At 35.3% G+C, this 25,572-nt stretch overlaps 2 protein-coding genes across 3 annotated transcripts; one reads left to right on the top strand and one right to left on the bottom strand.

The window, feature by feature from the left end:
• Positions 1–4,371: 4,371 nt before the first annotated feature.
• LOC100889590 (cytochrome b-245 light chain) lies at positions 4,372–10,639 on the bottom strand. The gene is made up of 5 exons (XM_030976018.1): positions 10,310–10,639; positions 9,584–9,650; positions 7,151–7,225; positions 5,814–5,897; positions 4,372–5,362 (listed from the first exon to the last, which is right to left on the bottom strand). Exons 1-5 carry the CDS (start codon positions 10,377–10,379, stop codon positions 5,116–5,118), a joined length of 543 nt encoding a protein of 180 aa, XP_030831878.1. The 5' UTR covers positions 10,380–10,639; the 3' UTR covers positions 4,372–5,115.
• Positions 10,640–13,573: 2,934 nt separating this feature from the next.
• LOC579604 (translocon-associated protein subunit alpha) lies at positions 13,574–24,006 on the top strand. Of its 2 annotated transcripts, none has more exons than XM_030975254.1 (9): positions 13,574–13,784; positions 14,983–15,089; positions 16,228–16,366; positions 17,323–17,450; positions 17,977–18,108; positions 19,151–19,230; positions 20,713–20,797; positions 21,263–21,360; positions 21,778–24,006. In XM_030975254.1, exons 1-9 carry the CDS (start codon positions 13,712–13,714, stop codon positions 21,989–21,991), a joined length of 1,056 nt encoding a protein of 351 aa, XP_030831114.1. In that variant the 5' UTR covers positions 13,574–13,711; the 3' UTR covers positions 21,992–24,006. The 2 variants fall into 2 exon arrangements, with proteins under 2 accessions (XP_030831114.1, XP_800046.3); XM_794953.5 differs by having other exon boundaries at positions 13,576–13,784; positions 21,263–21,356; positions 21,778–21,880.
• Positions 24,007–25,572: the final 1,566 nt, after the last annotated feature.

Below are 25,572 nucleotides of genomic sequence, written 5' to 3'. Positions count from 1 at the left end.
TGAGCACCGCCCCCCCCCCCCCGATATTTATATATGGTGTCACAGGATGTGCATATTTCTTGTAAAACTCTTTTCTCAAAATATGAATTATGTGTATGGTGTGATTTAAAAAGGGTATTATGAGTGTTTGTGATCAAAATAACAATCAATATAATGCTTTCACATCAAGAAACTATTTTGTAATATGTAGATTTTATGTGAAATGTGTGTATTTTAGGTAGAAAATGGATATATCTACATGTATATATAGCTGTAGAAGAATCATATTATAGCATATTTTTGTAAAACTGTCTTTCATTTTTTGAATGTTTGATTTTATTTGGATTGTTCGGGCTTGTATTTTATCCTAGAAAGTATCTAGATCTAAATCTTTATATATTAGATTTCAGTGAATAGTACGCAATGTACATGTATCAGTAGCTGAATTCAGCTGCTACAGTTGTCTTTATTATGATTGTAATGAATGTAATTTACTGCGACATTGCCAAGATTTGTATGTATTCTACATCATTCATTGCATTACCATAATTAATGTAATTTACTTCGGCATTGCTAAGATTTGTAAGCATTCTACATCATTCATTGCATTACCATCTGATTTGCATTGACAACATCTTTTGACTTTCTTGTTTGACATAGGCCTACACATAATACAACAAATACCATTTTAGCAGACAGGCATCTAAATACATGAACCCATTTATGTTTTAATAGGAGTTAGATATTCCCTTTGCAACTCATTATCTCTGTTTTGGAAGAAATTTTAAATCGATGGACAGAGCTTTCATCTTTCAACTTCTTTCACATTGAACTCTTGTTAATTTATTTCAGCTTTCCTCAGAATTGTCTGTATCTTTTTATGTGAATTTTATGAACTCCTAAAGGTTGTACATGTATTAACTTGAACTATGCTATCTTGACAGAATTTAATCAAAATATTGATACTTGCGTCCCTGATTATTCTTATTGATTTTGTTCTTATATGTTGCTCTTTGGTCAAAATTATCATTTTGTAATTTGTTTTTTACATTAGTCTTTTACACATTTGATGAAGTATTGACAATGTTTAAAGACTTTTTTCAATCATAATAATAATACTGGTTTAACATTGGATATGTTTATTATTATTACTACTTTAAAATTGTTAGATGATTGAGCATTGTTTTGTTCAATAGTTTTTCAAAATATGATTTCCTACGTTATATGATAATTTGCCTTTAATTTACTTTTTATACATATATTATTTTGTGCAAACTGTTTAATTCCTGTGCATTTTATGACGGCATGCCTTACTAAAGTTATAAAAAAAACTGTAAAAAACACATTGTTTTTTGCCTCCTTTTGTTGTGTACTGTTACTAACACTTTCCATCCATTGCTAATCTGATATCTACTACTTCATGTGTACTTTATATCATTTACTTATATGCTTGTGCAACCTCAGTTTTAATTGTAACTGAGACAGGGTACAATGTCAAAATCTATCAATCAGATTTGTTTAAATTCAATACACGTTGAAATAAGTGATGCCTTTTTACAGATGAAACATATAGTAGCTGTGCATAGAAATTTGTTCCATACATTACCGACTTCATTGTAAGATTTCAATGTACCCAATGATCAAATCAAATGAATAGCCATACAAGAGCATGGATCAGATCAAGTAGAGAATATATTAATTTGTATGTCCTTATTTTAATCACTTCTCTATACATTGAATTGGTTACATATAGGACACAAAGTAGTAAATACCTCGGACTTGCCTTGTTTTGTTTTCTTGAATGTGTTTTCCTTGTTTTAATTAACTGAAAAAATAAGATTAATCAGGTACCCATCTATATGAAGCAAACAAAAATAATCAGGGTTAGACTTGTGAAATAATGAAGAAAATGTGAATTCTTCCATTATTCCCCACCACCCTCTCTCTTTCCCTCTTTCTCTCACTCCCCCCCCCCCCCTCTCTATCTTTCTTCTTTTTCTTTCTCTATTTTTTTCTTCTATTTCTCTCTTTCTCTCTCACTCCCCCCCCCCCCCCTCTCTCTCACTCCCTCTCTTTTTCTCTCACTCTCCCTCTCCTTTATTTCTTTCTTTCTCTCTGTCTCTGTCTCCCCCCCCCCCTCTCTCTCTTTCTTTCTTTACCCCACTCTCTTCTCCATTTCTCTCTCTCTCTCCCCATCTTCCTCTTTAACCTCCTTTTCCATTTGTAAATTCCCCTCCCAATACTTCCCATTCTCTCATCTAATGTGCCCAGACCACAAATAAACTCACATACTACAAAACATGAATAATTCTTGCGTAACAAAAGTTATATTTCTATACATCGTGTGCATTACATCATGTGCATTACATCTTTACATAATTTGTTAGAGAAGTATACTACAAAAAAATCCCAACTCCATAAAAGCACTGATATAGGTTTGCCAATTTTGCACCTCGTATAAAAGTATCAAAATATGCATATCTTGCCCTTCAATTCTATAAAAGATAAATAATCAAATACATAATCTAATAATTTGTAAATTAAGTATTTCAATGAAGAATGCACAGTAAAGTGAGCTGAAGATTACATGTGTAGCTTATAACGTTGACAGAGCTACACTTCATGGCATTATCTGAACTGTACTGGTCATCCTTCATTATTTTGATACAACAAATTGTTTTTAAAAAGTAATGACCATGATATAATCTCCAGGCACAAAAACCAACATAACATCTCTTTCTGTCACAAAATAGAACTATCAAAGCATCCTCAAGAAGCTGAGGGATCATATAGGGCACATTTTACTCCCCCCAAAATAATTATTAACAAACTTTCCCTGCACCACGTTAATATGCTTCTATAAATATTGAAAATGTACATACACTGTTGTTATTACAAAGTATAACTCTACTACAAAGGTACCTTTCTCCTCATTTCATTTTTAAAATGCTTCAAGTTTCTTCTTTTATTTTTGTATTGATGAAAACAATAACATTCTCGCTAAAAAGAACAAAACAAACTAAGAATTAAGATCTCGTTAATAATTAAAACTCTTGCTATTTTACCACAGGTGTGGTTTGAATGTCAATTCAAATACTTATTTTTTTCTGAATGTGTTTGTTTTACATCAATGTATATCAACATAAAACCAAACAAATCTTTAGCCATACTTGGTAGACTCCTAATGTTCTCCAAATTTCATACCAATTTTTTCTCTCAATTAAAAAGAAGCCCTAAATGCATGACACATTTGTTTCTCAATTCAAAATCCTGATAGTGTGTCATCTCTATAATGGACCAGCCACAAAATGAAACAAAACGGAATGTAAACTAAAATCATAGAATAAAAACAGAAATGGAATAAAAATGAAAGCACTTTCACACACAAGAAATATTATCACTTTGGTTAATCGTTCACAAATCATGGTTCTAGCGATGAACATATAGTCAGAACATGAGCAATGTGTACACAAATAATCAGATAATAAAACAGTATTTCCAGAAATTCCAGCCTTATGAAGGTAAACTAAACCACACTCATTTTCTACTAAACAATAAGCAAATCCCCTTACTACATGTAGATACATTTTCATAATCATTATTTTCTCCTAGTAACACAATGAAACTTAAGGACTTTTCTTAGGTGTGCATGTCTGAACTACTGTTTTTCATGTTCTTTTTCTTTTTTCTGTTTAAAACAATTATAATACAAAAAAGTACCTTTCAGTACAGAAATTGTATAAAAATCATTCTTGATGACAAGATAATAGAGGGGTGGGACAGTCTGAAATAGTGCTGTAACATCACGGATATCTCCAATTCCGTTTAAACCGCCTGTCAAAACCGGACGGTTTTCGGTTAAACGATTTATTTAAAAAAATTTAAAAAAAGCAGGAAGGTGATTTAACTGAAGGCGCCGATTTGTGCTTGTGAACTAGTCACAAATAATAGTAACAATGTCGTTTTAGAATAATGTGTAAGATCATTAAAGTAAATTAAAAACAGTAGAGGACCTAGGATAGAACCTTGTGGTACACCGTGTGTTAAACTTGGATGAATATATATTGAGATCTATTACAAAGATTACTTTCAAACCAAGATGACAGACAAATTGGAGTGTTGTTCTAGTTTCCAAGTGGTAAGTCATCACACCGATTACTGAGCTGGGAGACATTGCCAGGCATAGTGCCAGGTGGAGGGGCATAAATCGAAACTTAAAAAAAAAAAAAAAAAAAAAAAAAAAAAAAAAAAAATTATAAAAAAAAAAAATTATAAAAAAAAAAAAAAAAAAAAAAAAAACGGGAAAACGAAACCGTCCAATTGGAAACGGAATCCGCCATGGGCGGTCGGATACCGGACGGTTAAACGTTTGACTACAGCACTAGTCTGAAACCACATACTTGCAAGGCACATATGGAAAAGAGTGAACATCTCCCTGTATTGTGATCATGAGATAAAAATGATATCATCCTGAATCAAATACAGAGGAACAAGTACCGGTATAAAGACTGCTCAAGGGTGAAAAGAAAAGTGGTCTGTGTAGGCAGATGCTTTGATGTACCTGTACCAGTACTGGGGGCCAACCGTCATATAAAGTCTAACTTTTTAGACATCCCATTGAAACGTGTGTTATAGAATAAATACACATTTCTATGGGATGTTCACGAACTTAGACTTTTTGAGAAACTAGCACCATGTTTCTTCAGTACCGTAGTAACCATATATGTTTCAAAGAGATTTTAACAAAAAATGTGTTCTTTATAGACAGGTGGTCATCAAATACGGTTACACTGTACCATACTTAAGCAAGTCCAGAGTACTTTATCCTTCCTTGTTCTTTATTTATGTTACTAACCCTTGTCCCACCTTCAGTTAAAATTCCATGAGGAGTATTTTGAAGGATTCCCTACAAAGTACCAAGCAGGCGGTAATATCACTAGGCTTATACTGTACATGTAAGTGCTTTGGTAAGTTAATGATAAAGCGCTATATAAGAAATCAGTATTTTTATATTTATCAATTTAATGAGACAAAGAACCTTGGACTTTCCCAAAATGATGAGAGAGATACCGGTATCTAAAAAGAAGATTACATGAAAGGCCCTTTGACGGCAGAGTTTCGCTTAGTTCTCCTCCTCTATTGAGCAGGGATCTGTTCCAGGGGAACCTCTGTGAATCCTTCATTGGGGGCACCCTGTGGTGGTGGGCGTGGTGGGGGGTTCTCTGGTGGTCTGTTGGTCAGGGTCTTGGCCCTCTGGACCCTGGACGTGCTAGCTGACCAGCTCTCGCCACCGAGGGCAGCCTTGAAGTAGATGAGAGCCGCAATGAAGAGACAGATTCCTCCCAGGAGGGTCGGGAACATGAAGATACATGGAACGCTCAACCTGCAAATATACAACCATATGATAATAATAAAAATAATAATAGCTCGTTCTTATATAGCACTTTTCAGGACTGCAGGCCCTCTTAAAGCATTTTACAGATATATATTATTACCCCGGTCATCGGATTCAGGCTTACCTGCACACATTGTATGCACATTTTCCACTCCCTAGGGAGCATTCCAGCCAGGGGTCATTTTTACAAGCGCACACTTGCTAATCTAAGCACATTAGCTTTCGCATCCTACCGGGTACCCATTTAACACCTGGGTGGAGAGTGGCAAATGTAGATCAATGTCATAATCACAATGAAAATGGCTCACAAATCATTTTTCACATCTTCCCAGAACGCAACCTTCTCTTTAATGCATCCAAACTTCTAAAGGGTATAATTAAAAAACACAGCTGCCTGACAATACTGCAAGAGTGTTGACTCTGCATTATGAATACTTACAGCAGATATAGGAAGAATCTGATGAAGTAGTTGGTGGTGACAGGGGATAGGGCTAGTAAGATGGGATGAAAGATACTCTGGAATCTGGACAAAAAATATAAAACAAAATAATAGCCAAGTGATATCAATGACAACTGCACACGTTAATGTACTTTCTCTGGCTAAAGAGACTTCTGCTATCAAACTCAAGCTCCTCGGAGCAGGGAAAGATTCAAAGATACTTTCTATTATGCACACAGCTCCAATTACTGCTCTTGTTCTTTAATTTTACATTCACATTCACATTCAAATCTACTCTAAATCTAATGAAAATGTCTTTACAAGGGGGCTCTCAAATTTAAGATTAACAATACTTAAGTTTACTTCACCTATGATCTGGCTTTACTCTAGGAGTCTTAATTTTGTTCTCATTGAGGTTGCTTTGCTTAGGCGGTTTTTTGTTTTTTGTTTTTTAAATAAATAATTTATTCAACTACTGTCTAGTGGCAGCACCAGTAAGGCTCTTGCATACCGGTACTTACTAGATTATGTTGTCTCCTTATTCATACATGGCCATGTGGCATATTTTATGATTTGGTTCATAAACATTTAGTAAATGTACATTTTATGAATAAAAGAGGTAAATACCTTCTGGGACATAAAATTGCTATACATAGAAAATTATAATGCTCTACCATTACATTCTCATGATTTTTTTTTCTTCATGAAGATACATCATACAAGCATATCACAGTATATATCTCCTTTGTATGCAGGTATGTAAGGGAAACAAATATTTATAAAAATTTGGGGGCTACTTTTCAAGCTTGCTTGCATGAAAATAACACTCTATGCAAATTTTTGGGGCTCTTTTTTATGACTTTCAAGGGACTATTTTGCCCCGAGCCCCCGTGTATTTTTTCCCTGTTCATACAAACCAGACGACTTCATACTTGAGGCTTGTTCAGATATGGCGCTGTGAACCATCACAAAAAATCCAAACCGTTTTTGTTTGTTTTTTGTTTTACCATGTAAAATAGGAGCCAGAGCATAACACTGAGCTCCTATAGGAAATCTATTCATTCAGATGGTCATATCTCAGCCAATACTTAACATATTCCATTGTTTTTCGACATTTGGACATTATTTTTGATGCTCTTTCGAAAAATGAAGAAAGAATTTAGAAATTCTAAAAATAGATTTTTGATGACGTCACACTTCACCACTCTATAAGACACAGAAATGTGAAGCTTATTTCACTTAACGTCATCAGTGCCACTTCATGTCTGAACAAGCCTTTAGGACTGAAAAGGGGTACACCTAAAAGCTGGTCATTCTTGGAATCCCAGTTTGTTTACCTTCTCTCCACCGTGTTTCCCTTCCGTCTCATTCCTCTTGGATATTCAACAATGAGAACAAACACGCTCGCAACTCTGTGATTGGTTAGTTAAGGACTAGTAATAATAATAACAATATTCAGTTCTTGTACAAATATATAGAGCATATCACATTACAATGTCCCTATGCATCTCCAACAAGCTTTCGGAAATTATTACCCTAGCTTTAGTACCATAAAAATGCTTCACTAAACATTTGTGTGCTCTAAAGTGCAAATCCAATGGCAAACCAATATACACATGTAGAGAGCAAGATGACCTAAGAATACATTCCAAATTAACATTCATCAAAATCTCATATAAATATCAATATGAATGTCAACCATCAAAATGAGAAAGAAAACAAGAAAAGAAAAGCTAAACATGACATTAGAAATGTGTAGGGATCACAATAAGTTGAAGTACATACATGTACGGAAGATTGGAACCTAAAATAAATTGATTAGTTGTATACAGAGCTTTCTATGTTAATATCTATCTATACCATGATTACATCAATACACAACTTCAATTAATTTCAAGTTTCAAGTCCTTTTTCCTTTTCTTGCTTAAAATAGACAATTTGAAAATGTGATCAATCTTGTTTTTATGTCCAAACTATATATGCTACACTTTAATATGCAGAATGTGTACGTGTAAAACTTATTGCACCCAATGGATACCAAAACTGTTCTCATTTCCTCAAACCATTATCAAAATAGCCTAATCATTTCCTACTGTGACAGGACGGTTGTGTACACTGTACAATGTATGTGTACAATGTAAGCCTTTTTGTTTACCGGTACCGGTACTCCACATCTTGATCTACATGTGACCTTAATGACCCAGGACCAGGAAGTTTTGCACGTACATGTATATCACAATTACTAAGCATAAAATGGGTTATATTTAATGATTATAATAACTTTTATGGTATTTTTTTGTTTTCATAGGTTTTTATTAATTTCTCTCATAAAGAAAAATTGTTCATAATTTATAACATTGTATACAAACTAACAAAATAATTTTAACATAGGTCTTAATAAATTTGCAATTGAACTTTTACATTTTACATACAAGGTTCCAATTAAAGTTACACATTTACAGATGAAAAATATTCACATAAACAAAATTATATTTCCCCCCCCCCCCCCCCCAAAAAAAAAAAAAAACGCAAATAAAGTTAGTACTATTTTCTCGACCAGTTTGATTATACATCTCAAATTATTTCTTTTCCACAATATTCTGCTTTCCTCTTAAATTTCCTTTAGAGACAAAAAAAAAAATTATATAAACAAAAAGAGTATGAGCTAGAAACACGTACTACCCCCCGCCCCACACAACATTTAAACACATAACAAATACAACAGTATACAACCAACAGAGAACGAACAAACAAACATCTGGTATCGTTTATGATCCTTCCCTGCTTTTCACTGGGATTCTAGTGATTTTGTAAGATAGAGATTTTATAGATTTTGCCTTCTTTCTTTTACTGTACTGTGCTTATTAACTTATAATCAAACAATGACAATTATATACACTTCAAGTTTCTAGACACAATTGAATCATAACAAAACTATTGACATTTTTTTTCTTCAGAAATTTGTATTTATAGAAGTCATAGGACATAGAAATGGACCTTACCAGGAAATAACTAATACTGTATAGTTTTTAGCTTTTCAATGTGGATTATAATTATAAAGATATCTGAAAGAAAACATATGTTACAAGGATTGAACTAAAATGTGATATTCTAATGATAACAAATTGACAGAAGGCAAATTTGTCAAAGGTAATATCTATAAGGCCTTGAGAGGAATGATAATAAAAATGTATAAAAAAAAATAGCCTTCTTCTTAAATAAACCAGACCAATGAAAAATATTATTTTAAAATGTTCACACACTCCAGACAGTCAATAAATCAAGGGACATGTTAGCACTACTGCCGGTGTTTACATTTGGGTTAATAATTTAATAATAATAATAATCTGTTTTTTTATATAGCGCTCAATACACCGATCCAACGATGTGCCTAAGCGCTTTACAGATATATTATCCCCGGTCATCGGATTCAGGCTTACCCGCACACAATGTGTGCACATTTTCCACTCCCTGGGGAGCATTCCAGCCAGTCGCCATTTTACAAGCGCACACTTGCTCGTCCAACCACATGAACGTTCGCATCCTACCGGGTTATGTCACATGACAGTGTAAACAATGTAATGCTCACACATTTCAAGTACTTGACCTCAGGTTTATTTTCTGAATCACTCTTTTGATATCTGCATTTTGAAATTTTCTCAATATCATGATTTCTGCATTTTTCCGAAAGATAAAATATAGGTATCAATTAGAATCACTTATTTCATAATTTCCTGTATTATAGAGTGAAGTTATGAATCAAAGGATACATTGTGTAGTAAGCAAACGCTGCTCCATCGAACCCAAACACTCCAGTAATTCCTCCCATCAGCATCACTGTGAAATAAAACATGAGAAACATTCATAATAATACTATAATAATCAAATATAGGGACGATATAACAAGTTACTAGTTTTAGATTTACTGTAAATAAACCAAATCAAAAGGTTATAGTGTGTGTGTGTGTGTGTATTTGGGTTTTTACAGACGTGTATCAATCATCAGATATGATTATTTACGTCTGGGGACCGACTTTTAACGTCACCATCCGAAAGACGTGACTCAGTTTTGAACCTGCGTTCTCGGCTGAATCAGTTTGTAACTTCCACTGTTAGCTGGATACAGGCGCATGCCACAACGCCTAGTTAAAAAGGTTATAGGACTCCTTTTTATTTTTTAAATACGTTATTGGGCATGTCTATTAAAGCTAACAAGCTTTTCTGTCCTGTAGTATTTTACCAACAACATCTCATGTTGAAGCATCTGATCATTGTATTTAAGTGTGGAATTGAAGGGGAAAAAATGGGTAATACTAATAATTAGCAATTTTCTAGGTGTACACCTGTACGTTCTATGCTGGTACTCGTCAAACTCAAAAGCCTTTTCAGCAACTATAATTTTTTGTTGTTTTTGACTCACATCGTAGTCTCATAGTCTGGATCTAATTGTAAAAACTTTTTTATTTTTATTTATATGTCTAATTGTAAAAACTTACCAATTGCACTGACAAAGGCATGCTCATTTGCCCACATCGCCCATTCATTTGTCAATATTTCCTCCGGCATGATGATGAATTCTGATTTTGTACTCCAAAGAAATGAAAGATGGTACTGGTACTGGTAAGAACACCGTCACTGCACTACAACTGGCAACCTGGGTGGATTACAAATTATATACCTTAATAGTTAGAATACAAAGAACAGCCTGACTGCCTGACTTAATCTTGCTTCTTTTCGGTCAGGTGTTCGTTCGATTGTTCTGTTGAATAGAAATTGTGATATCTTTTGTAACGCTCGGGCTCTAGCTGTGCAAAGCACATAGAGTATAGACCTATGATGGAAATGTTATTTCCGCATACCAATCAATAGGCGACTATAGATGGCGCACTTAAATTTAAAGGGGATTTCCCCAATTTATGTCGCTGGCGATTTTACATAAAAACCTGTAGGTGGTCGCTATTAAAGCAGGTTTGACTGTAGTAGTCTATGACTATGTATCTAATAAATAATATTTATGATGATGACGAATTTTTCGACGATAATAATGATGATAATAATAATCCAATATAATTGTCGATGCTTGGCCGTCTGCGCGAGGTTTCATGTTTGTCGATTGATCGATTGATTTTTATTCGACAAGCTTCCATGCAAGTTCCAACATACAATAATATACAATAATAACAGATCAAAAATAAGTCAGCTTGAACAGGTAACCCACGAATGAATTAGATTGAAATGGTATCCACATGGCAGCCCAAGGGCTGAATAATATCCCAGGTAAAAAAAAACGTTGAAACCAGTTGAATTTTCAACTGGTATCAACTGGAATCAACTGGTACCAGTTGAATCCATTTGAAGGAACTGGAATATGTGCCAGTTTATTTTACTGGTTTCAACTAAACTCAACTGATACATGCTGAAAACAAACCAGTTGAAACCAATTAACCATATACTGGTATTAAATTGTTACACCAGTTGATACCAGTTGAAAAACTAGTTCAATGTATCTTATGCATATTCATGATTAATTTGCATGTTTCACAGAAAATATAACCAAAATGATCTGTCAAGCAAATACAATGCACATCAATTTTGTGATTTCTTAGTCAATCATCGACAAGGCCTATGACGAAAGGGATAGCGTCGCGTCGCGTTAACTTCAACGCGATCATTCGATCGTCAACCCCCCCCCCCCCCCCCCCATGTTTTGCTGAAAGGGTACGTACATAAGCCCATGCATACATACAGGTATCGGGTAAAAATACCAGTGGTAAAAATGCCGGTGGAAAAAATGCATGCCAGAAGAAAAAATGCCAGAGGAAAAAACACCAGAGGAAAATATTACAGTGTAAGATTGCAAATCTATAAAAAATTCCAGTCAAGATTATTGTACATGCCCCCCCCTACAAAAAAGCTTTCCTTTGTTGCCCAGGATTAAACTTATTTCGTAGACAGACTTTGTATTCGCATACACTATACACAATTACAATAATTCATCTTGATTGAGAGGGAGGGGGGCGAAGGGAGGGGGCATTATTACCCTGATTCACTGGTGAGAGAGCCAAAAGGCCTACCTTGACAAGCCCAGAGTGTAAAGAGTGGGGGGGGGGGGGGAGTGACGGATCCAGGGGGAGGGGCCCGGGTAGCACACAAAAATAATTAGTGCTCACTACGGGGCTCACTACCACCCCCCCCCCCCCCCCCCCCCCCCATTGAGCGCATTTTCGCCTGGCGCGATTTTCAAATTTTCGGGAGCAAAAAGAAAAACAATGGGATCCGCGCCCGGGGGGGGGGGAGGGGGGCAATGGTTGCAGGCGGCAGCAGAAAATATTTTTCAATCAACACCCCATTATGTATGGCTTCAAATGTCATGCAGTTTTTTAAATAATTATCTATAATCCACTTCAAATGATATTTGAGATGGGGTAATTAATTGCAAGAGTCATAATGGTTGCATGGTGGCCAAATGACAATATTGTATAGATTACCAGTTGATTACTGGTCTCTACTGGATATTCATCTGGTATTCAATTGGTTTTCAAATGGTAAAACAACCTGAAATATATTGGTCTCAGATGTCAAATTGTTTTTCAACTGGTTTTCCAACTGGGTCCCACTTTTATAGCGGTGTTTCCAATATGAAAATTTGTATACTGGATCCATCTGGTGCAGTTCACAACTGGTCGCATCTAGTTTACAAAAAGTAAAGTAAAGTCACCGCCAAAAAATGTCGATACTATAATAATACAATGATATAAAGGATCGAGAGAAACAGCGCTATAGAGAGAGAAAGGAAAGAGAGAGAGAGAGAGAGAGAGAGAGAGAGGGGGGGGGGGAGAAATAAAGGGAGAGAGATTAACAGAGAAAAAGAGAAACAACGATATTGAGGCGGATCGATCGAGGTGTAGGTGTGTTGATGTTATGTCACTAATTTACATTTGGGATTAGCCGAGTCAATTTCTTTGATTTTAGTAGTATTATTGTTTTTTATTGATGTTGATTGTTTGTTTTGTTGGTTGCTTTTGTTGATGATAAGCTAAAATGTTTTGTTTTGTTCATTTATGGTTCTGTTTTGATGATTTTTTCCTTTTTTTGTGCCGTTTGGGTTAATTTCATCTTTTCTTTTTTGTTTACGTTGTTTTTGTTTATTTTGTTTAGATTAGTTTTTGTTCCGTGTTTTGTTTTGTCTTAATTGTTTGTTTGTTTAATTTCTTCTTTTCTGTTTTTTTAAGTCACTTTGTTTGTTCTGTTTTGTTTTAGTTTGCTTAGTTTAGTTTTAGTTTGCTTTGTTTTTGTGTTGTTTGTTTGTTTCATTCGTTCTACTCTTTTTTCTTTTAAAAAAAAAAGGCTTGTTTTGATTCATTTTAAACTGATTAGGCCTAACTAATTATAGGCCTTGTAGTTATACTGCCGCGCTATAAGGCCTAAATATTGTAAAAATGAAATATCTTTGTGCAAGGTGCAGCCTTCTTTAAAAAAGAATATAAAAAGAAATGCAGATTAAGCATGCTTAAACTGATTCTTTGCAGAACAAATTTGGGATGCTTTCCGTTTTATATGTTTTATCTAGCTTTATATATTTACACGTGTCATTACAATTTACAAAGTTTTATTTTGCAGACTTGAAGAAAGAAAATTTTCGCTGCTCCATAAGTTGAGTTTATCGGCACTGTAGCGTACATGGCTTAGCTGCCACGTACGCATACTATCTGTGTGCCAATAGTGCGATAAAACTTACGTGTTAATCGAATAGAAAATTAGTCTAAGTACCAGCGAAACATGTGTAGAGTTGCCTTTTGAAACCGTAACGCCAGGAAATCTTGGCGAAGGCGAAGTCTGTCTCCCCAAATCTCTCTTCATCCTCCTTATATCGGGATCAAGCTCAAAAAGACATCATCATGAGGATGCTTTCAAGATTCATCCTTCTGCTTTTGCTGGTTTTGCCGTCTACACTGCTTTTGACAAGCAATGGTAAGGAGATGAATAAGTGAAACATCGGATTCACGAATGTGGAAAACATATTGTAGGCCTAGGCCTTGTGTAGTTTTGATTTGTAAGATTAACATTCATAAATCTGCAGCCTTTATTTGATTAATATAGTGTATAATTTGTATGTTTACTATGTCTAATGTCATCATGGTTTTGTCTGGACAGATTGGATTGAAAATCTTTGCATCTATGATCTATTATAATAACAAGTCTGATCATGATCATGGCAGTGCAGTGGTGATGCATACAAATCAATGAAACAGAAATCAAGATTCCTGAGTGCTGTGCTATCATCAACCACGATAAAGCTAGTTACACGATAAAGCTAGTTAAAGGGACATTGCTGTCTGATGTTTCTATTTGCTTGATAAGTGTGCCACAATGCTATTTTTGTTTTGGCTGTGGCCAAATGATAAGCAGCGCTGGTATGTGAATAAGGATTGTCCGCTTAAACGAGGATTGTCTGCGTTAACGCGGGGACAATCATGGACGCTCCCTCGAAAAATAAGGATCGTCCGATTATTATTTTAGACCTGCGCATTGCATATCCCATTGATTTTGTACAGAGACTTTCATGTTATACTTATAAGCGATAAATCCTTGGGAAGACGGACAACCCATAAATGTAAACGGTAAACTGGGACCTGGGAGTATTTTATTACGCTGATTTCGTTTTTTGCATTGCCAGTGTGTGGATCTGGAATCCTTCAACCACCGATAATTATTGTTTTTAGATCTCCGTATCGCAACAAAGTCTTGCCAATATTTATAGTTTTTAGATCTCTGTATTGGCAATGAAATTTTGCCAATAATTATTGTTTTATGAGTTCCGTATCGGCAATGAAGTCTCGCCAACAATTTTTAATTTAGGAGTTCCGTATCAGCAATTAAGTCTCAACAATAATTATTGTTTCCGTTCTCCGTATCGGCAACAAAGTTTTGCCAATAATTATTGTTTTCAGATCTCCGTATCGGCAATGAAGTCTTGTCAATAATTATTTATTTAGGAGTTCCGTATCGGCAATGAAGTCTAAAAAACAAAAGCTTCCATGACTATAAAGTATTGTAGGTTTTCTGAAATGACACATGGTTAAGTGCTGCTTCTTAATTTTGTTGTGCATGGCAATGTTGAAGAACAAGCATGGATAATTGTGCAACGTTTTCTTTCTTTTATAATAAGGTGCTCTAGCTGCCAAAGACCAGCAGGAGGCTCGTGACAACCTTGAAGACATCTTGGATGGGGAGGAGATAGACGAGGAGGAGGAGGAAGAAGAAGAAGATGGACAGGTATGATTAAGTTTGATATCTGTCACCAAAATTGTTTTTGTTTTATTTGGGTATTTCTTTTTCTTTAGGTTTATTAATCAGAAAAGCAAGAAGTTCAAATTTCCAAAATGCAGCATTCTGAAATGATCTAATGCCTGCAATAAATGGATCTGTATGTTTTTCCTATTTATTCAGCTAAGTGAATGTCCAGACTGAATTAAATGTAATCATTTGGAATAGCTCCACCCTTTTCAGAACGTAATGTCAGGGCTCGACACTAACAGGTGCCCCAAATCTAAATCTGGAACACCCACATTTTGGAATATCTACATGGAGTTTGTGCATACAGACTTTGAATAGATCAATCTTGACCCCTCTCTGAAAAAGTTAGTTCAGAGCCCTGGTTGTATGTAAAGATAAGTGGTTAAAATAATTTTGCTTTTTTTTGTTCTATGATGTGAAGCTGGAAGGCATTTGGTCTGAACTATCTCTGTTCTTCTGCATGGATGGAGTGGACGTCTCTCTCCTTGTGCTGATGGTGTCGACAAGCATTGAGTTTTTCATGCTCTCGTCACTGTTGTACTAGGTTTAGAGTTCATCCCTGTGCTTTAGTCACAAGGCACCAATGGGCATGATGGCTCTGCATGCTCTTACTGGTGAATATAGAGTACTTCTGTTGAAGCCAGTTATTGCAGGCATCCATCAGTGTCTAGTCTTTTGACTGGCCCCTTCCATGTGGTTGGATAGAGAAAGTGTGATCACAAATAACCAGAGGCTGAGGACACTTCCCTGTACTTTTTTTTTAATTTTTTTTTTTTACTTTGTAATATTTTGTATTGGGTACTCAAGGATAACAACTGTACAGATGCCCTTGTTACAAAAAAATGCAGTACTTTCTTCTGGCAGTTTATTGTGCTCAGTAAAATGTAAAGTTCTTTTGAATTATCTTTTTAGCCATAGTAGATTGCGTTTCAATAATTTAATGATATACAGCTAATCAACCGGTATTCAAGTTATTTATTGGTTGTTTCAACTTAAATGATGAATAGACGTTGTCGGTGGTCGAGCAAGATGGATGGAGTTCAAATATCATGGGGCTTCTGCAATTACATTGCCTGCTGTCATATGCAATAAAGTGTAATCTCTTTGTGATATTCAGGTCGAGACAGAGGAAGAAGAAGAAGAGGGGACAGCTGTAGAAGCGGGAGAGGAGGAAGAGGAAGAAGAAGAGGAACCCCCACTGAAGGCATCTCCAGATGCTGACACTACCTTCCTCTTCACCACCAACGGAGAGAAAGGTAAAGTTTAGAGCTCTGTCTCTTTCTGTAGAAGTCAGACATAAAGAAAATTCTTTCACATCTCTAGTGAAGTTAAGTAAGACAGTATGGATATGAAAGTAGTACTTATCTACAGGAAGATGTCTCGAGTTTGCAGTTTCCATAAAATAATGACAATGCAAGACTCTAATTTCAAAAGGAAGGAAGTTTGAGAGGAAATAACCAACTTTGTGACCTTAAATTAATATGAGCAAATTTTCATATGACTTAAAAAGGCACTGCCTTAATAGCATTGATAATAATGACCGTCATGACTTTTGAAAACCATTCATTGAGAGAATAAGGACTTGAGGCCTGGATGAGATCTTCCATTATTTTTAGATTGTATGTGGTTTATACTTTGTAATGTCTATTTTTATACTTAAAGGTAAAGACCAGTATTGGAAACGCCCCAATTTCAAAAAATGAAATGGAAGCTCTTATTACCAATCATGTGAAAGTATATGTTTTGACTAATACATGATGATAACAAATTTGCCAGGAAACCGCCTACTAATTGATATATTTGGTAAATTAGTTTATCTATGGTCTGAGAGATAAACGCACGTGTCGCGCAAGTGTGCGTATAGTCCCATATACATCTTTTTGTGTACAGTGCTCGTAACTTTACGAAGACAGGGCCAAATTTCTTATCATTTTGATGATTCCAGAACCTTGCAGTACACACCAATACTTATATGCTAGATGATCAACCTTTTCTGATAGATTCCACAACGTTTCTTTCACAATGCAATCGCATGACCATAACTGGTCTTTACCTTTAATGCATTATTCTGCTAAGAAATTGTGTGGGTTTGTATGTGTATTAAAAGATGAACTCGGAACCTACTGCCATACACAAGGTTCGTATAGTGCTTAAATACATGTGCAGTTTCTTTCTCATAAATGACAAGATATTGTTTTCTGTATATGTGCAGAAATCCCGGTGACGATCCCATTGCAAGTCTTGGTTGGATTCACAAACAATGGCCAACAAGATTTCACAATTGAAAGTCTGCATGCAACTCTACGGTACCCACAGGACTTCTCATTTTACATCTACAATGTAAGTTTCACTCAAAACTACTACTATATCAACTAGTAACGTTGCAAAATTGTATTTCATAAATGCAAACATGCAGTTGTAATACAGTAAATACAAACCTTCCTTCCCTGTCAATGTCATCAGTGCAGTAAGGATTTTAAACTTAGTTATATGAAAAACTTTCTTTTATTTTGTTTTGAATAACGTGATGCTACACAGAGTTCCTAAAAACTTCTATCACCTTCACAATACCCTAATTTTTCCCAATATTTAGGTATAGTGAACACTTACTCATGTTTTTTGCTCCTATTCTATTTAATGTTTCTGTGATCCTGGTTATTCAATTTTAGAGCTTTGATACACATTACATAGAAGAGAAGTTGAACAAAGGTTAGTGTCTTTTGGAAACAATTTCAAATGACAATTTTCCCATTAGCATAAAAATAGAATGTAGGGTCGAGAACAAAAATCATAAAATCAATTTAATTTGCAGAAGATGTTTCACTAAGTATATCATTAATTATTTTCTTGTTATTTTGCTCACCAGTTCACGGAGAAAGAATACAACACAGTAGTAGAACCCAACAAGGAGGCCACGTTTGAATATTCATTCCAAGCAGGAGAAGTCTTTGCTGCCCGTCAGTTTGGATTCGTCTTTGAGCTTGCATACAAAGATTCAGTAAGTTTCACATTTGGTTAACATTTCAGCATTTTAAATGTGTGTATGATGATTGTTTTACCTGACTGCTAAGAAAGCATGAGTATGCTAGTAAGTAAGCAACCAGGGGACCGTAGGCTATAAGTTCTCTCTCTTGGGCTAGGTAATGTAACATTTCCATTTAGAGCTTGTGCAATTGGTCAATTGGACCCCCCCCCCCCCCTCTGAAAAGGTTAGTTTAGAGCCCTCCCCCCCCCCCCCCCCCCTGCATTAAACTTATTATTGATGTAACCTTGCCATTAATGGTAACTTCCATGGAAACCTTGATTTGAGTGGCTGTTGAATGATTTTGGCATGGTAAATAATATGGATGCAAAGTTGTCATCAATATTAAGGTTTATGCTAAGGGCCCTGGTTGTTTGTAAAGACAAGGTGGTTAAAATAATTTTGCTTTTTTTGTTCTATGATGTGAAGCTGGAAGGCATTTGGTCTGAACTTTCTCTGTTCTTCTGCATGGATGGAGTGGACATCTCTCTCCTTGTACTGATGGTGTCGACAAGCATCGAGTTTTTCATGCTCTCGTCACTATTGTACTAGGTTTAGGGTTCATCCCTGTGCTTTAGTCACAATACACTAATGGGCATGATGGCCCTGCATGCACTTACTGGTGAATATAGAGTACTTCTGTTTAAGCCAGTTGTTGCAGGCATCCATCAGTGTCTAGTCATGTGACTGGCCCCTTCCATGTGGTTGGATAGAGAAAGTGTGATCACAAATAACCAGAGGCTGAGAACACTCGCCAGTACCTTAGCATTGACTTGGTTTCAAACCCGGGACCTCCTGGTTATAATAATAATAATAATAATAATAATAGCCTAATAGTCCACTCCAAATTTTATTAAACCAAAACAGAAATTCATCATACCTCCTTGTTGTGCTAAAGGATTTATTTGCTGACAAAAAGAGAGAAATCCGGAGTATTCTTGCTATGAATCAATTGACAAAAGGGGTTATTGATGTTGACTACCTCATTGACATTTTCTTCTTTCTTATCTCATTGCAGGAAGGAAACCTTTATTCAGATGCCGTTTTTAATGACACAGTAACTCTTGTTGAATTAGATGAAGGTCTAGACACAGAAACGTGAGTATGATTAGGTCACCAGAACTTTTAAAGATAAAAGTTGAGTACTGGTCATGCGATTGCGTTGTGAAAGAAACGTTGTGGAATGGATTAAAAAAAGGTTGATCATCTAGCATATAAGTATTGGTATGTACGGCAAGGTTCTGGAATCATCAAAATGATAAGAAATTTGGCCCAGTCTTGGTAAGGTTACAAGCACTGTACACAAAAAGATGTATATGTATTTTGTTATGGTAAATATCTTTATTTCTTGACACGACAATTCTGTTAACTTTGGAACTTTTAAAGGCCCACTGCACTACTTGCAGCTACTTGCGCCCTCTATATAACAAACAATGCCTAATCGGTGACCATTGCTCCCCCATGATCCTCTTTTTATGCCTCCGTTACGAAGTAGCCGGAGGCATTATGTTTTCGGGTTGTCCGTCCGTACGTCCGTACGTCCGTCCGTCCGTACGTCCCGTTCTCGTGATCGCGTTATCTGAAGAACCGATTGATGGATTCCTGCCAAACTTTGGTCATGTATGTTACTTGCAGAGCCGATGAACTGATTAGATTTTGGGGTCACGAGGTCAAAGTTCAAAGGTCACAGGGCTCATTATGTATGCAAAAACAGCTCGTGATCGCGTTATCTGAAGAACCGATTGATGGATTCCTGCCAAACTTTGGTCTTGTATGTATCTTGCAGAGCCGATGAACTGATTAGATTTTGGGGTCACAAGGTCAAAGGTCACAGGTCACAGGGCTCATTAGGTATGCAAAAAGAGCTCGTGATCGCATTATCTCAAGAACCGATCGATGGATTCCTGCCAAACTTTGGTCATGTATGTATCTTGCAGAGCCGATGAACTAAATAGATTTTGGGGTCACGAGGTCAAAGGTCAAAGGTCACAGGGCTCATTATGTATGCAAAAATAGCTTGTGATCGCATTCTCATTAGAACAGATTGATGGATTCCTGCCAAATTTCGATCATGTATGTATCTTGCAGAGCCAATGAACTGAGTAGATTCATGGGTCATGAGGTCAAAGGTCATGGGCTCATTATGTATCCAAAAATAACTTGTGAACGCATTCTCATTAGAACTGACAGATGGATTACTATTTAACTCAGGACATCTTGCAGAGCCAATGAACTGAGTAGATTTTAGGGTCATCAGGTCAAAGATCAAAGGGTCATATATGTATATGAGAAATTGCTTGTAATCACGATATTCTGAGAACCTGTTAATGGATTACAATTGAACTTGAATTTGAAAAATTTCTTCTGTTTTGGTTTGTAAAATTGCTCTATGACGGAGGCATCATTTTCGACTGCGCGCAGTCGAAGTTCCATCTAGTTATTTCTACCATACTTATCCCTCATCTATTGAAGCTATACATTTGATGCAATAGTCATGTAACTTTGCTAATTGTAAAAAAAAAAGAATTTTGATAACTTTGCATTCGTAATTGTAAACCTGTTATGTATTCTTCATTGCAGATTTTTCCTGTATGTGTTCCTAGCAGCATTAGTTGTGCTTGCTTTCGTTGTCGTACAACAAGTCATGGCATCCTTTGGAGTGAGCGTAAGTACAAGCAAACTTTTTTCATTGGAAAAAGATTATTACATCCATTATGTTATTTCTTGGATATTTTATACATTTTGCCACTTTCATTGATAAAAGTGAAGACACATCCCTGATGTGAATGAATGCAAATCGAGTCCAATTTATCTATTACATGTACGATCATTGGCTGTTATCCTAATAATTCTGTCGGAATCTTCTTATGAAACACCAGGAATTGAAGTTGGTGAGAAACAAAATATTTCTCTTTAAATAAATTGCATTTCATTTATTTCTATTTCTGAATGATGAAGAAAATGTTTTGTTGTACTTTCTTTAGGAGAATTGATTGAATTCCTGTTGGGATATAACATTAGAGATCTGGTACCATTCATTATGGAAAAATATATAGATATCTTGGCTCTTTATTCGAAGCAAATTTAAGATTGTGACTGTATCCTTGATTTTCACATTTTGTCTTTGCAGAAAAAGAAGAAGACTTCAAAACAAGTTGTTGAGACTGGTACATCAAACCACACAGATGTAGACTATGATTGGATTCCCAAGGAGAATATAGCAAGTAAGTATTTTTTATATGGTTAGATTACATGGTTAAATAATAATGATATAATATTTAGCTTTTATATAGTGCTTTACAAATAAACTTGAAAAGTAGATGGTTGTCTATGCCAAACCCCTGTATTTTAATTTAGAAAATCATAAATATTTTAGAAAGTATTGATTTTGATTCTCTTTGAAAAAATATTCCAGGTTGATTTTTTTGTTTTCTTAAATTTTGCTATGTCTCTGGGAAAAAAGGAGAGCTGTATTCCTTATTGATTTATGGATCAAAAAGTTGTCCATCAATCAAAGAAGGGTAAATTTTATTTCAAAAGATTACAATGTGTAGTGCCTGAAATTCATGGCTTGTGTATTGGAATGTGGTCCTTGTAGACAGGTGGTCACTAAAGCATATATATTTATATCTTTTTTTCCCACAGAAAAAACACCTTCACCTCGCAGATCTCCGAGGAGACGCACAAAGAGATCCGGAGGATCCGGAGACGAGTAAACAATAATCTAGATTCCAAAGTAGAACAAAAATTAGATAAAATAATAAGGATAACAATTAGAAGACACCCTGACATAAACCAATCAAGGTCTAGTAGCATTCCACCCATATTTGACTCCACCAAGATTTCTCAAACTGGATAATCAAAACTAATAATAGCATTTGAAAGTTTGAACATCTCTTGCAAAATAAATAAAAGGATTTTTTGTGTGTAAAAAATTGGAATACAAAACTATGGTATGTGATGTGTGTTTACTGTGTCATGTTGTGAGCAATTGTGTGTGGACTCTGATGTGCGTATGATTAGCCTTTCACATTTCCTTGCTTTCAGAGAACCAGTAATTAAACCTTGATGATAGAGTGTATGTGGTTTTCAAAGAAAGCTCTTTGAATTTTCCTCCCCATCTCCATATTGAGCCTATATGTCTTCACATCATCACTGGTTGTATATACAAAGAGTTATACAAATTGAAGAACCTCTCTAAATAGGAAATATACACTCTCCACTTTCCTAGTTAACACTACTTGTGGTCTGCACGACTCAAATATCTGATTACAAATTTTCCTAAGATTTAGTATTATTTTAGTTCTCTTATGCCAAAGAGAAAGAGTATACAAGTAGTCTGTAAATGAAAGTTTATTTTACCAACTTGTAGTTCTGTCTTCTTGAATGATAGAAAATCCCAGATAACTATTTTGGAGGTGACGGGTAGAGAGGATCAAGCAACTTCAAATATATACTCTAAAAATTGCAATATGCATTTGAAATATGCAATGCTGTTCATTTTTTCTCTCGGGGGCTAACAAGTAAAGAATTATTAGATAGAAATGAATAATGATAATTACTGCGCAAGTATACATGTATTTCATTATTGTGAGTGTGAATAGTCGTGACGCTATTCTCGATATCGTAATCATGTAAATTCCATTACTTGTATTGTGGTCTTATTCTTGGTGTTGGTTATTTTTTCTTTTCAAGTATTTAAATTCTAAATTCCTTCCGTTTTCTTTTTGTCTAGCATACAATGCAGTTAGAACATGTGATTTGTCCAACTAAATGTATTTCTGATTTCCTTAATAATTCTATTGTGTAATGCTATGAAATATACCATTTCATTACGAACTAATTTTCTTCTTTACTTTTTTGTCATGTAAATACATGTGTACATCTCTATGTCTCGTTAATTAAATTCATTCCTTTTTAGTTTATTTCTTGTAGATATAGTTATTGGAAGAAAAAAAAATCTATCTTGCCTAAGAGCAAATTTTCAAACTTATATTTTTGTGTGAAAAATTCAATACTTTAAAAAATAGTTTGAGAAAAATTGATATATCTATTTGAAAATACGGAGAACACATAAAGAATTCAAGCAAGGAGAATTATTATGGGATTTTTATTAAATTATTGACAATGCAGATATTTAGCAGTATTACTAGTATAATTCTTAGGAGATTAGGGGGTCTTTCTCTTTGATGTAGAACATTTTGGAAGTAGATAAGTTCGTAGAGTAAAAAATGAGCGCTAGTTGAAACAAATGGATTTTGTGGATTGTTCAAATAATGTGAAGCATATGTCAAATTCTCTGCATTTTTGTTTGTTAAAGCTCCATGTTTGTTTTTCAACTCTGCCTTATTTAGATTTAATCGAACAGGGAAGAGTGCAAATGTAAAACTTGAATTCTTTTCTTCTTCTTCATCATCTTTTTTGCATTATCTTTTTGCATCATCTAGCCCAAACTGGAAAGATTTCAGGGCAAATGTTCATAAAAAAGAGGGAGGGTTTTTTAATTTCAAACTTCTAGACTAAACTGCCATTTGAATTGTAAATTACTTGATTACAGTGGACATATTTAATCAAGTACCTGAGATACAATAAAGCTGATTGAAGTGGCCTGAAAGAGAATTTACATTTAAAAGACTAAATATATATATATATATATTTTCTGTAAAAACAACTGGCAGAACCAAATTAAACCCAAATTATCTTCTTGGTGAACAGGAATGCAAGGACTTGTATTTTAAGGGTATGACATGGGCATATTTTTGTTGAATTGCCGAATACTTTAGTCAATTTTCATTTGAATAAACAATACTTGCTGGTGTGTTTGATATATCAATCAAATTTCTAAGATATTAAAGAAAAAAAGAAAACAACCAACCACAGCTTATCCTGTTTCTCAGTTTGTGTGAAGTTGGGTTAGGGGGAAGGGAGTAAATCATATTGGAGAAATATTGAAGTTAGTTGTATCATGGACCTATTATGGATGGACATTCGTCGTTTCGTTAACGAAGTCAATGTAGCCTCGATAACATTCCGTACAATTTTCTTCTTCTTCACTTTCACCTCATGAGGGTCACCGCCAATTAGCCGGGACAGAATCAAGACAGTGATTTTACACATGTTAATCTACATGCGCAGAAGATAATAAATCGCTTAAATCATGGGAAATCGATGTGCAGTTCTGGTTTATAATCAGAAATTGTTCCATGTACTGTATTTCATTTTGAAAAACGTTGATACTACCAGATAGAGGTTATATTTGGATTGGTTTTAATAATTCCTCGTAATATTCCAAAGTTACAACACACAGGGCTTGTAAAGATCATGGCATTCTAATTGTTTTATAAGGTCAAGGGTGTGTGCGAATCAGTAATAATACATTTCATATCGCCAAAATCGTCTGCTTTTCAACTTTGCTGCTCCCCATTGTTGATGTTTTATTTAAGACACTCTTACAGAGCACACCATCCAAACAAAACCCAAGAGAGGGAAACTGCTCCTTTGTCAATGACCGAAAAGGCTTAGCAGTCGTTATTGTTAAAACAAGATCAAAGAAAGAATCACGTCGAATGGCCATCCGTAATAGGTCCATGGTTGTATGCACAGCTCAGTGCTGCATAGTTCCAGACCAGTATTCATGCTATCAAGTTGTGAACAAACTGCATTTGTCATCTTGTCATGCACGATTTTGGTGACTAAAAAGAGATCTTGCTATACTTGTGTGCATACAGAGAGATGTGTATTCATGGTGATCATGTAGAGGAGAATGAACTACCAAGATATAGGAGCTGACCTACATTGATAACCTTTGCTTTATCTCACAATGGATGGGGATGTTACCTTTGTTAGCCAAATATGAGTCCTTGAAAAAAATCGTTTCAACTTCAAAAGAGTTAACAGATTCCAAACACTGTATATTGATTCCATATGGCCTAGTCAATATACACACATAGTGAATTGTATCTTTCTGTGGTTCATATCAATGCTATGCCATGGCCATTGTTTACCCTATACTAATATTGAAATGAGCAACAACAAAAATAGCAATACTACTGTTGGCATAGGTCCAAGTGTATCAGTGTACAAGTGTCCTTACCCTACAGGTCGATCCCTGGACTGGGTGTAGTGAAAACTGGTGTCCTTGAGAGTTCAATTACTGGGAACAGCATTCGAGACAATTTTCCAAGTTGCACAATACAAATCCAAATAACTGAATCGACTGTATTATAGCACATAATATCAATCTTAATTTTAACAAAATCCCTAGATGTAGGAGGCAGGCGGTAGGGGTGCAGTCAGCACCCCACTCCTTAATGGACGGTTTGATAGAGCTGCCCCTGGAGATTTGGGTAGCGAGTGAGGTGGTCTCTGTAATTTCATATTCAGATGACAAAATTACATTTGATTGCACAAAATAGATACACAATGCACCAAAAATGGATG

This window comes from Strongylocentrotus purpuratus, unplaced genomic scaffold (genome assembly GCF_000002235.5).
Source record: "Strongylocentrotus purpuratus isolate Spur 01 unplaced genomic scaffold, Spur_5.0 spur5_scaffold_8, whole genome shotgun sequence".
Lineage (NCBI taxonomy): Eukaryota > Metazoa > Echinodermata > Echinoidea > Camarodonta > Strongylocentrotidae > Strongylocentrotus > Strongylocentrotus purpuratus.
This window is presented reverse-complemented; position numbering and strand designations above follow the sequence as displayed.

Coding starts and splice junctions, on each gene's coding strand:
- LOC100889590 (XM_030976018.1), bottom strand. CDS start 10,379: ATGCCGGAGGAAATATTGACAAATGAATGGGCGATGTGGGCAAATGAG. Junction 7,226..9,583: donor GCGTTTGCTTACTACACAAT/GTATCCTTTGAT, acceptor AACCAATCACAG/AGTTGCGAGCGTGTTTGTTC. Junction 5,363..5,813: donor AGATTCTTCCTATATCTGCT/GTAAGTATTCAT, acceptor GTATATTTGCAG/GTTGAGCGTTCCATGTATCT.
- LOC579604 (XM_030975254.1), top strand. CDS start 13,712: ATGAGGATGCTTTCAAGATTCATCCTTCTGCTTTTGCTGGTTTTGCCG. Junction 19,231..20,712: donor GAAGGTCTAGACACAGAAAC/GTGAGTATGATT, acceptor TCTTCATTGCAG/ATTTTTCCTGTATGTGTTCC. Junction 20,798..21,262: donor TGGCATCCTTTGGAGTGAGC/GTAAGTACAAGC, acceptor TTGTCTTTGCAG/AAAAAGAAGAAGACTTCAAA.